The sequence below is a fragment of the Lepus europaeus genome, chromosome 8 (genome assembly GCF_033115175.1).
Source record: "Lepus europaeus isolate LE1 chromosome 8, mLepTim1.pri, whole genome shotgun sequence".
In the NCBI taxonomy this organism is placed as follows: Eukaryota; Metazoa; Chordata; class Mammalia; order Lagomorpha; family Leporidae; genus Lepus; species Lepus europaeus.
The window spans coordinates 38,612,337-38,625,582 of record NC_084834.1 but is presented as its reverse complement, the minus strand read 5'-3'; the positions used below and the strand labels follow the sequence as shown (position 1 = coordinate 38,625,582).

Here is a 13,246-nt window from a genome sequence, read left to right as displayed (position 1 = left end):
AAGCACTTGGGCCATCCTCCACTGCCTTCCCGGGCCACAGCAGAGAGCTGGCTTGGAAGAGGGGCATCTGGGATAGAATCCGGCACCCCAACTGGGACTAGAACCCGCTGTGAGGGCGCCGCAAGGCAGAGGATTAGCCTGTTAAGCCACCAACACTTGGTCTTATTTAAGTGATCCCTTTGACACTTAATCCTGTCTATATGATCAATTACACACTTAATATGATAAGTTTAACACGTAAGATGGCATTAATACCGCCCAGCTTAATGGGATTTGGAGTCGCATGGCAAGGTTTATCTTTACCCTTAGGGGTAAGTCCATGGGAATGTGTCCTGAACTATAAAGCTCCTCCCTCTCTTAATCACACTCTTATTTTTTACTGAGATCTATTTTCAATTGGATTTATACTCCTGTGATTCTATGTTAAGTAAAGAGTTCGACCAATGGTATTAAATAGAAAAAGAAAATAATAAAAAAAGAGATAATAAACTGTTCCTCAACAGTCAAGACAAGGGCTGTTCATGTCATTGCTTCTCAAAGTGTCAACTTCACTTCTATAGGTTTCCTTTTAGGTAGTCTGTTAGTTGTTACAGATCAGGGACAACATATGGTGCCAGTCCCTTATATTCTCTCAGTATGATGTTTTCCAGATTCATCCATTTTGTTGCAAATAACCAGTTTCATTTTTCATTTTTTTTTTTTACTGCTATGTAGTATTCCATAGAGCACATATTCCATAATTTTGTTATCCAGTCTTCCACGGATGGGCATTTAGCTTAATTCCATGTCTTAGCTATTGTGAATTGAGCTGCAATAAGCATGGTAGGTGCAGATAACTCTTATTTGCTGATTTCATTTCCCATGGGTAAATTCCAAGGAGTGGGATGGCTGGGTTGTATGGTAGGACTATATTCAAATTTCTGAGTTATCTCCAAACTGTCTTCCATAGTGATTTTACCAGTTTGCATTCCCATCAACAATGGATTAGGGTACCTTTTTCCCCACATCCTCACCAGCATCTGTTGTTTGTTGATTTTTGTATGAAAGCCATTCTAACCTGGGTGAGGTGAAACCTCATTGTGGTTTTGATTTGCATTTCCCTGACTGCTAGTGATCCTGAACATTTTTACATGTATCTGTTGGCCATTTGGATTTCCTCTTTTAAAAATGTCTGATTAAGTCCATGACCCATCTCTTAAGTGGGTTGCTTACTTTGTTGTGGAGTTTCTTGATCTCTTTGTAGATTCTGGTTATTAATCCTTTATCAGTTGAATAGTTTGCAAATAATTTCTGCCATTCAGTTGGTTGCCTATTCACTTTCCTGACTGTTTTCTCTTCTCTTCTCTTCTCTTCTCTTCTCTTCTCTTCTCTTCTCTTCTCTTCTCTTCTCTTCTCTTCTCTTCTCTTCTCTTCTCTTCTCTTCTCTTCTCTTCTCTGCCATGCAGAATTAGAGAGAGAGAGACAGAGAGACAGTTATAGACAGTGAGAGAGAGACAGAGAGAAAGGTCTTCCTTCCGTTGCTTCACTCCCCTAATGGCCGCTCAGGCCGGCGCTGCGCCGATCTGAAGCCAGGAGCCAGGTACTTCCTTCTGGTCTCCCATGTGGGTGCAGGGACCTATGCACTTGGGCCATCCTCCGCTGCTCTCCCTGGCTGCAGCAGAGAGCTGGACTGGAAGAGGAGCAACCGGGACTAGTACCCGGCACCCTAACCAGGACAAGAACCCGGGGTGCTGGCGCCGCAGGTGGAGAATTAGCCAAGTAAGCCATGGCGCCGGCCCTTTCCTGTTTCTTTTGCTGTACAGAAACTTCTCAATTTGTAGTAATCCCAAATTGCCTGTGCCTCTGGGGTCTTTTCCAAGAAATTTTTGCTGGTGCCAATGACTTACAGGGTTTTCCCAATGTTCTCTAATTAATAATTTGATGGTGTCAGGTCGTACATTTAGATCTTTAATCCACATTGTGTGGATTTTTGCTTAAGGTATAAGGTACGTGTCTTGACTCATACTTCTGCATGTGGATCCAGTTTTCCTAGCACCATTTGTTGAAATGACTGTCCTTGCTCCAGGGATTGGTTTTAGCTTCTTGATCAAATATAAGTTGGTTGTAGATGTTTGGATTGACTTCTGGTATATCTGTTCTGTTCCATTGGTCTATCCATCTATTTTTGTACCAGTACCCGGCTATTTTGATTATAACTGCCTTGTAGTAGGTCTTGAAATCTAGTATTATGATGCCTCCAGCTTTGTTTTTGTTGTGTGAGATTTCTTTAGCTATTTGAAATCTAGTTTGTTTCCGTATGAGTTTCAGCATCATGTTTTCTGTGAAGAATGTCTTTGATACTTTGATTGGTAGTGCATTGAGTCTGTAAATTGTTTTAGGAAGAATGGACATTTTGAATCCATGAACATGGCAGACTTTTTCATTTTTTTTGTATCTTCTTCCTTTTCTTTAATGTTTTGTAATTCTCTTCATAAAGATATTTTTTAATTTGATAGGTAAATTTAGACAGTGTGAGAGAGAGAGAGAGACAGAGAGAAAGGTCTTCCTTCCATTGGTTCAGCCCCCAAATGACCGATCTGAAGCCAGGAGCCAGGTGCTTCCTCCTCTCCCATGCGGGTACAGGAGCCCAAGCACGTGGGCTATCCTCCACTGCCTTCACGGGCTACAGCAGAGAGCTGGACTGGAAGAGGAGCCACCGGGACTGGAACCCGGTGCCCGTATGGGATGCCGGCGCTGCAGGCAGAGGATTAACCAAGTGAGCCACGGCGCCGGCCCCCATGGTAGAGATCTTTACATCCTTGGTTAAGATTATTCCAAGGTATTGAATTCTTTTTGGAGCTATTGTGAATGGGACTGATCTTGAAAGTTCTTTCTCGGCGGTGGCATTGTCTGTGTATACAAAGGCTGTTGATTTTTGTGTGTTGATTTTGTCTCCTGCTACTTTACCAAACTTTTCTATGAGTTCCAGTAGTCTCTTAATGGAGTCTTTTGGATTCCCTAAATAAAGAATGATGTCGTCTGCAAATAGGGGTAGTTTGACTTCCTCCTTCCCATTGTGTATCCCTTTGATTTCTTTTTCTTGCCTAATGGCTGTGGCTAAAACTTCCAGTACTATATTGAATACAGTGGTGAGAGTGGACATCCCTGACTGGTACCGGATCTCAGTGGGAATGCTTCCAATTTTTCCCCATTCAATATCATGATGGCCATGGGTTTGTCATAAATTGCCTTAATTGTGTTGAGGAATGTTCCTTCTATAGCTGATTTGCTTAGAGTTTTCATCATGAAAGGGTGTTATATTTTGTCAAATGCTTTTCTGTGCATCTATTGAGATAATCATGTGGTTTTTGTTCAGCAGTTTGTTAATGTGATGTATCACATTGATTTGTGAATGTTGAACCATCCCTGCATAACAGGGTTAAATTCCAGTTGATCTGGGTAGATGATCTTTCTCATGTGTTGTTGGATTCTGTTGGCTAGAATTTTGTGGAGGATTTTTGCAGCTATGTTCATCAGAGAAATTGTTCTGTAATTCTCTGTTGCATCTTTTTTAGGTTTAGGAATTAAGGTGATACTGGATACTGGATTCCCACTCTTTTAATTGTTTTGAATAACTTGAGAAGAATTGGAGTTAGTTCTTCATTAAATGTCTGGTAGAATTAAGCAGTAAAACCATACGGTCCTGGACTTTTCTTTGTTGGATGGGCCTTTATTACTGATGCAATATCTGACTTGGTTATGGGTCTGTTTAGATTTTCTGTGTCTTCATGGCTCAATTAGGGTAGGTTGTATGTGACTAGAAATCTATCCATTTCTTCTAGGTTTTCCAGTTTGTTGGCATACAGCTCTTTGTAGTAATTTCTGATATTTTTTTTTATATTTGTAGTGTCTGTTATCCTATTTCATCTGTAATTTTATTGATTTGTGTTTTCTCTCCTTTTTTAAAATATTTATTTATTTATTTGAAAGAGTTACACAGAGAGAGAAGGAGAAGCAGAGAGAGAGAAAAGTCTTCCTGCTGGTTCACTCCCCAATTGACCACAACGGCTGGAGCTGTGCTCATCCAAAGCCAGGAACCAGGAGCTTCTTCTGGGTCTGTCACACAGGTGCAGGGCCCCAAGGACTTGGGCCATACTCTACTGCTTTCCCAGGTCACAGCAGAGACCTGGATTGGAAGTGGAGCAACCGGGACTTGAACCGGTGCCCACAAGGGATGCCGGCACTGCTGGCGGCGGCCTTATCCAACATGGCACAGTGCTGGCCCCGTCTCTCCTTTTTTTGGTTAGTTGGGCCAGAGGTGTGTCAATTTTGTTTATTTTTTCAAAAAATCAGCTCTTAATTTTGCTGATCTTTTTTTTTTTTAATTATTTTATTTAATTGAAAGAGGAGTTACAAAGAGGAGTAGAGCCAGAGAGAGAGAGAGAGAGGTCTTCCATTCCACTGGTTCACTCCCCAATTGACCACAATGGCCAGAGCTGAACTGATCCAAAGCTGGGAACCAGGAGCCTCATCTGGGTGTGCCACACGGGTGCAGGAGCCCAAGGAGTTGGGCCATCTTTTACTGCTTTCCCAGGCCATAGCAGAGAGCTGGATTAGAAGAGGAACAGCCGGGACACGAACTGGTGCCCATATAGGATGTTGGCACTGCAGGCTGGGGCTTTAACCCACCACACCATATGCTGATCTTTTGTAAATTTTTTTTAAATTCAGTTTTGTTGATTTATTCTCTAACTTTAGTTATTTCTTTTCTCCTAGTAGTTTTGGGTTTGGTTTGATGGTGTTTTTCTAGTTCCTTGAGGTACATTGATAGCTCGTTTATTTTGTGCTTTTCCAGTTTCTTGATGGAGGCACCTATTGCTATAAACTTTACTTTTAACACTGCTTTTGCTTTACCCCATAAGTTTTGATATATTGTGTTGTCATCTTCATTTGTTTCCAGAAATTTTTTTATTTCTCTTTTGGTTTCTTCTATGACCCACTGTTCATTCAGGAGCATGTTGTTCAGTCTCCTTGTATTTTCATATGCTCTAAAGATTCCTTGAGTTGTTGATTTTTAGCTTCATTCCATTGTGGTCCATGAAGATGCATGGTATGATTTCGATTTTTTTGAATTTTTTGAGATTTGCTTTACGACCTCATATTAGGTCAATTCTAGAGTGTGTTCCATGAGCTGCTACGAAGCATGTGTATTCTGCAACTGTAGGATGCAAAGAAAAGTTCTGTAGACATCTGTTAGGTCCATTTGGTCTATAGTGTTGATTGAATTTGCTGTTTCCTTGTTGATTTTCTGTCTGGTTGATTTGTTCATTGTTGAGAGTGGAGTATTGAAGTCCCCCATAACTATTGTATTGGGGTCTAAGTCTCCCTTTAAACCCCTTTAACATTTCTTTTAAATAGCCAGGTACCCTGTAATTAGGTGCATATATGTTTATAATAGTTACATCTTCCTGTTGAATTGATCCTTTAATTATTATATTGTGCCCTTCTTTGTCTCTTTTTACAGTTTTTATGTTAAAGTCTGTTTTGTCTGATATTAAGATTGCTACAACAGATCAGAGAGAACATGAAGTATTTGTACTTTTAGGATTGGCTTATTTCACTAAGTATAATGTTTTCCAGTTGCATCCATTTGGTTGTAAATTACAGGATTTCTTTTTTTTTTTTTTTTAATCACTGTGTAGTATTCCATGGTGTACATGACTTTGAACAGCCCTTGTCTGGATTGTTGAGCAACAGGTTTTGTTTTGTTTTGTTTTTTACTATTTGTTGAACTCTTTATTTAGTATAGGTTTAATCTTATATGTATAAAGTTAATTGAAAGTCTTAGTAAATATAAGAATGGGAATAGGAGAGGGAAGAGGAGCAAGGGTGGTAGTGCAGGTGGGAGGGTGGATAGGGTAAGAAAAATGACTATATTTCTAAATTTGTATTTATGAAATACATGAAGTGTGCATATCTTAAATAAAATGTTTAAAAAAATTGCTACAACAGCTCTTTTTCGGTTTTTGTTAGCATGGAATATCTTTTTGCATCCTTTCATTTTCAGTCTGTGTGCATCTTTGTTTCACTAAAAAGGCCTTCTAATAACTTTCTCTCTTTCCATGCCTTCAGGAACTCCTAAAACCCGTATATTGGGTCTTTTTATAGTATCCTATAGATTCCCAACAGTGTTTTTTAGTTTTCTAATTTTCTCTTCTTTTGTTTGCTCTGTTTAATTTCCTGTGCTTTGTCTTCTAAGTGTGATATTCTTTCTTCTGCTTCCCCGATTCTGTTGTTAAGGCTCTCCACTGCATTTGTTATTCTATTGAATTCTTCATTTCATTTCGATTTCGCTCTTTTTTTAAAAAGATTTATTTTTTATTTGAAAGAATTACACAGAGAGAGAAGGAGAGGCAGAGAGAGAGGTCTTCTACCCGCTGGTTCACTCCCCAGATGGCTGCAACGGCCTGAGCTGTGCCGATCCGAAGCGAAGAGCCAGGAGCTTCTTCTGGGTCTCCCATGTGAGGGCAGGGGCCCAAGAACTTGGGCCATCTTCCACAGCTTTCCCAGGCCATAGCAGAGAGCTAGATTGGAAGCAGAGCAACCGGGACTCGAACCGGCACCCATGTGGTATGCTGGACACTGCAGGCGGTGGCTTTACCCGCTACACCATAATGCTTGCCCCTCGATTTCTCTTTATGTTCTCAATTTCATGGGAGAAATTTTCTTTCATGGCCTGTATGGATTTCAGTAGTTTGTGCAATTGCTTCTGATTACTTCTATGTAAACTTATGATCAATTTTTTTAATTCCATTTCTTGAATTTCTTCCATCTCATCATCTTCACAATCTAGTATTGAAGTGTCGTGTTCTTTTGGAAGCATCATGTTGTCTTCCTTATTCTCGTTTCTTGAATTGGTGCATTTTAGATCTTCCTTGGTTTCTTCTTCTTCTTCTTCTTCTTTTTTTTTTTTTTTTTTTTGCTGTGGTAGCTTTTATTTTTGTACTGTGACTCTGTAGGTAAGTGGAATGTCTGCTTTCAGTGAATATCTAGAGTCTTGTACTGGGTGTGGCCAGGGAGCTCTGTTCAGTTCTCTAGGGTTAAGGGCATGCCTAATGTGACACACTCAAGTTTGGCTTGGTAAATCTTCTCTTAGATCTCTCTCTCTTTTTTTAATCAGAAGGGAAATTTACTCTGTTCTGCTGAGCTCCTCTCCTCAAACGAGACCTGTGCCTGAGTGTTAGCCCCAGTGTGTATAATATTCGTCCACTCTGTCCCAAGGACTGCACGAAGGATCTGTGCAGTCCTCAGTGTAAGTTCAGATTCCCCAGCAATGTCTCTTACCAGGTAGCCAGGAAACCCTGAGCATGTGGAGTCTCCCACTGTGACTGCTCAGAGAACAAGCCAGACTGTGAATTCTCCCACACACCCTGTTTTTTCACAGTCCCTGTACCGAAGTCTCACATAGTCACAAAGCTCCTAGCCCCTTGTTATTTCTCCCCACCAGAGTTGGGGTCTCCACTCAGTTGGTTGCTGGGCACGGACATGAGCTGGTGCAGCTGTTATATGTGTCCAAAATGGCGCTTGCTCTATTGGCTTGTTACAGGACACCATTGAAAAGTGATTGGGGTGAGAGAAACGTGTCCGTCCCGTCCTTTTTTTTTTTTTACTCCTGTTTGACATGTACATTATCCCCCATGAGGCTCCAAGCTGGTGGTTCCCTCTAGGCTCTTCCTGCAGCTTTTTCTCCAGTGGCTTGGGCTGCTGCAGTCTGGTCTCACCTCCCCTCCCACACTGTGGTGTAGGCTCTCAGCTGCTGGAGTCCCAAGCCATGAGCACCCATGCCCTCCGTAGGTCCACTGAGTCCCTTTAATTTCGGTATAGTTTCCTTTGCCGTTTTTTGCTTAACTCTTCCCTTAGACTGCACTCTCTCTACTTCTTTTAAACTATCTTCTCCTGAACTGGAGCAGTAAGCTCCTTCCCTGCTCCGCCATCTTAGAACTGCCCAGTCAAGTTCCATTTATTATATTCGTCAAAAATCTGCAGTAATGTTCATGCCAAAGTGTTATTTTAAGGAAAAAATTAAAAATGTACTCTATGAGTAAGATTAAAGAAAATTAAATAAACATTATAGATATATATTTAAAGATTTGTTTTATTTATTTGAAAGAGTTACAGAGAGAGAGATCTTCCATTTGCTCATTCATTCTCCAAATGGTCACAAAGGCCTGTGCTGAGCCAGTCCAAAACCAGGAGCCAGTAGCTTCTTGGAGTCTCCCACATGGGTACAGGGGCTCAAGGATTTGGACCATCTTCTACTGCTTTCCCAGGCCAAAGCTGAGAGCTGGATATGAAGTGGAGCAGCCGGAACTTGAACTGGCACCCATATGGGATGCTTGTACTATATACAACGGGTTTTACTCATTACTCAGCAACACCAGCCCCCCAAAATTTATATTTTTTTTAAAAAGTTTGGCATCACACATATTCAAGTGTGTTACACTATGTTCATTCCTCGGAAGTGGCATTTTAAGGGGCTGTTGCTGTGGTTAAAGCCCTCACCTGCAGTGCCGGCATCCCATAAGGGCGCCACAATTTCTGGCTGCTCCACTTCAAATCAGCTCTCTGCTATGGTGTGGGAAAGCAGTAGACGATGGCTCAAGTCCTTGTGCCCCTGCACCCACATGGGAGTCCGAAGCTCCTGGCTCCTTGCTTCGGATTGGCTCAGTTCTGGCCTTTGCAGCCATTTGGAGAGTGAACCAGAGATGGAGGACCTTCCCTCCCCCTCCCCCATCTCTACTTCTTTCTGTAACTCTTTCAAATACATTAAATAAATCATTAAGAAAAATGTTTTTTAAAAAAATCCTGTAAGGAGGTGTGTACTGTACAGTTATTTTAAAAAAGTTGCACATTAAAATGTTAAGTATTGTTAAATATCACCTGCTGTCCCACAATGCCAGGCCAAAATGCTCTTTATTTGCATTATTTTGGTTGATCTATTTTGATAACTTTATTTGTGGGGAGGAATGGGCAGATCGCTAGGTAAGGACTTGGAATTGACCAGTGGATTTTTAGCTGTTTGGAAGTTCCTTAGTGACCTTAATAAAAATACTTTCTGAGCCTTTGGAATGAAGACTGTCACAAACCCAACTATCAAGTTAATTTAAATGAAATAGGAAGTAGAGGAATAGAAACTGTAAAAGACTCATCCAGGCAGTTTTGCTGTAAGGGAACCAGGTGGTGTAGATGAAATAGGATACAGCATCAAAAAGTTGTTTTATAGTGTGTGTGTGTTCTGACTGGGGAATGATCTAATAAAAAGATTATTTGAGAAAGTAAAGGAGATATGATCCTCTAGCTAAGCTGAAGTATTAATCTTAGGTTAAAAAATGAATAGTTTATCCACAGTAACAAAATGAGCAAGATAGATGTATAATGAGTGTTTAGGAGTTCTCTTCTAATTGCTTCTGTTTTTTTTTTTTTCTTTCTTTTTTTTAAACATGAAATAGGAAACAAAGCTGTCAGCTCTTTCTACAAATTATGTGTTGAAAACCTACTATAAGTTAAGTGTTGGGGTTAGGGTGTATACAGAGAATAAAAGGGAACTGAGAGTAGAAACAGTGTTTGGAAATTCTAGCAATAAAGACATTTTATTGTGGTGGTGATGATGTTGGTGGTGATGGTAGTTGGGGGAAGAGGCAAAATTATGAATATTGCTTGAGAATTTCCTGGAGTGTGAATGTGTAAGCGTAGTCAGACAAATTCTTTTATTGTCATTTCTGTACCACCAGTTCCTTTGATCCAGAAAAGGTAGGAGAAGATTAAGGGAAGGAAGTGTGAGAATGGATACAGTGTCAGGAAGTAAAAGTTGTAGGTTATTTTTTGTGTTTCAAGTAAAGTTGGCTTTGTTAACTGTGGCACTGTTGACATTCTTTGGCCCTGAGTTGATAAGGGTGGAAATCTCTTCTGTGCATTGTACAGTGTTCAGCAGCAGCCTTAGTATCTTCTTGTTACTTGCCAGTTGTACTTGCTACCCTGCTATAATAATCAAGTTGTCTTCAGATATTGCCCAGTGTTCCCTGGGTGGCAAAAGTACACTTGATTGAGAAACAATGCTTTGGATGTTAAGAATTTGGGCTCTCGGTCTGGTGTTGTGGTGCAGCAGGTTAAGCTGGCACTTGCGTTACTGGCATTTGTATTGGAGTGCTGTCTTGAGTCCTGGCTGCTCTGCTTCCCATCCAGCTCCCTGCTAACGTGCCTGGGAAGGCAGTGGAAGATGGCCACCCATGTGGGAGACCAGCATTGGAGTTGCTGGCTTCTGGCTTCAGCCTGACCCAGTCCTAGCTATTGTGGTCATTTTATGAGCAGACGTAGATTGATTGATCTCTGTGTATCTGTCTCTCTCTCATTCTCTCTCTCCTTCTCTGCCTTCCTCCCTCCCTCCCTTCTTCTCATTCTGCTTTTCACATAAGTGAATAAATTAAAACAATAATATGGGTTGTTTGAGCTTAATTGCTTGTGTTCAGCTTTTAGGCCCAAGACTGAAAAATCCTTGTCAAGTTTACTGACATTACTTCTGCTTTAAAGGGATGAGAATAATAGCCTATCTCATACAGTGCTTAGAAATGAGTTAGTGAAGGCATGGGAAACATTTCCAAAGCATTGGTACATAAGTTCTCAGGGAGTGTTCACTTTTATTATCACATGGGAGCAAAGGATGCTAGGGTGAAGTTAGTGGTTTGAAAATAGTACCTTTGGTGAATGGAAGTCTGTTAAGAGCACAGAACAAAGAATCTTGAATAGTGTTTGAAGCTTATTTGGCTTTGGAACTTATGTATTTTTAGTGAAAGCACTGTCTCTCTGAAACAGTAGAAATGATACAGGCAATAAAATTGTCAGAGTAAACAAGAGAGCCTAAGTTTTGAGATTGATTTTTGCTACTTGGCACTGATAATGTTTTGAGATGTGATTGATCATTTATCCCTGGGAATGTGAACAGCTCAGTTACTGATAGATCTAAAGAACATAGAATGATTTTTCTCTGAGAATGAAAGGTAGAATTAGTGCAACAATAAGAAGAAAGACAAGATGATTAAACTTAAAGCAGAATGCTTATTTGGTTATTGGAAGAGATAAAAGGCAAAGACTAGGTGGCTTTGAATATGGCCAGGCTATGGGCTGCTTCAGAAGAATTGCTTTATAGTTGATTAAGGGATCATAAAGTTGAAGTATTGGCTTGGGTACTTAATTTGTATGTTGAAGTTGTTCCTGTGATATCAGGAATAATTGAAGATTACATGATGGTTTGGTGAAAGTATGTTTGGTAGATTTGGAAAAATGACCTGGAGTTGGAAAAATTCCCTGAGTAAATTGAGGGATGTGCAGGGAATGGCATTCTAAATACTGCAAAATTCAAAAAAAGGAGGGGCAATCAGAATAACATGACAGATATTCTTCTTGAAGGAAATTGGGAACTCTTGAGGATACCAGGTCTATCCACTTTTCAGCATTGATTTATAGTGGGGTTTTTAAGAGAGAAAATTCAAGGAAAACTTAAATTCTAATTAGAAGATTTTCCTCATAAATTAAAATTTTTTTTTAAATCAGGGGAACTTCTGTTGCAATTGTGTCGTTTAGAAGACGCTGCTGATGTTTATAGAGGATTACAAGAGAGAAATCCTGAAAACTGGGCCTATTACAAAGGCTTGGAAAAAGCGCTGAAGCCAGGTAGTATTGTTTAAAACTTACTAAGTTTTAGTTGCTTCTTTTGTTAATGTAGATTTTATTAACTCATTGGCAAACACAACTAGAAAAATACTGATTAAAAATTGGAAAAAATCTAAATATAAATGTACAGCATGAACGTTAATAAGAGAGGTTGAGCATGTTCTGAAGTCTGTTCTGAGTCCATAGGAATGGTAGAGAAATAGCTTTAGAAAAAGTTGACCAGTGCATGATAGTATGAAGAACATGAAAGGAAAATTTCCATCGTCAGGAATGGAGGTATCTCCATAAAGCAAAGAAGCAAGCATAACCTCTGTGGTGAGCTGTGGCTGTGGTGCAGCGGCCTGCCAGTGTCCTGCATGTGTAGGCAGGCCTCAAGAACAGCGCTGCTCCTTTGTGGGGGAAAAGAGTTAAATTTCCATCACTTAAGTAAATTGAGATTCTTGGTGACTCTCCATCCCCCTTAACCAACATGATCTAATTTGAAGTTGCTTTTTCCTCAAAGCTGATAGTGAGCCATCCATCATGGGTGTATAAAAGAGAAACTTCGTGCTGAAGATTACTTTGTAACAGAAATTCTAAAGCTAGAATAGGAACACTAGTAGGGAATGGTAACCGTTGGTGCAAGCAAAAGGGAGAGTAGAAGTGATGGAGAAATCTAAGATGGAGAGAGGGAACTCCAGCCATGAATCTTGCATAGATATAAGAAAGTACTAATTAAGAATGTTGGAAATGAGAAGCCTGCTTATTCAAATACAAATTTTAATGGAATATTTGCATAAAAATCTGAATAGAAGAGAGGCTACAGCTAAGGAAATATTCGCGAAGTAAAAGGCAAACTGAGGAAGGCTTTTTTAACATTTGCACTGAGGGTAAAAGTTTAAATATAAGAAACAGAAAGAAATGGAAGATGGAAGATAGATAGAGAAGCTCCAAAATAAATCAAAGGAGAGGAAGTGCAGGGGATAGAGAATAATGGAAAGACAATATCTGGAAATAATACTGATAGTTTTTCAAAAATAAAGGAATTCTCAGATTTTGAAAGGGTGCTTGATACAGAATAGATTATATATTATATAATGTATTATATACATCCTTGATACAGGATAGATTATATATTACATTTGATTACAGATATTTAAAATCTGAAAATGTTAGTCTAAAAGGATTTATAAATAATAAGGTGGTAAGATAGCACACTTTTCTCCTTCAAATTGTCTTTCATATTCTAATTTTAATTATCTTGAAAAATTTCTAATTTGCCAGAAAAATTCACAATTTATAATTTATATAAAAGGATATTTTCTTTATTTGTAGCTAATATGTTAGAACGGCTAAAAATTTATGAAGAGGCCTGGACTAAATATCCAAGGGGATTGGTACCAAGAAGGCTGCCATTAAACTTTTTATCTGGTAAGGATAATTGCAAAGGAATGAAAATACTGTTAAAATTTAAAATTTCTATTCTTGGTTTTAATTGTGACTATGCATAGTAACATTAAGATAGGCATTGTTACAAGTTTGGTAATAACTGTAAGCCAGC

At 39.5% G+C, this 13,246-nt stretch overlaps 1 protein-coding gene across 2 annotated transcripts in view; it reads left to right on the top strand.

Annotated features, from left to right (window-relative positions):
- NAA15 (N-alpha-acetyltransferase 15, NatA auxiliary subunit) overlaps positions 1-13,246 on the top strand; it is a 111,726-nt gene that overhangs the window by 54,485 nt on the left and 43,995 nt on the right. For both annotated transcript variants that reach the window (XM_062199594.1, XM_062199593.1), the window contains exons 7-8: positions 11,587-11,706; positions 13,021-13,116. In XM_062199594.1, coding sequence (XP_062055578.1) covers positions 11,587-11,706; positions 13,021-13,116 — 216 coding nt within the window. The remainder of the gene's footprint in view (positions 1-11,586; positions 11,707-13,020; positions 13,117-13,246) is intronic.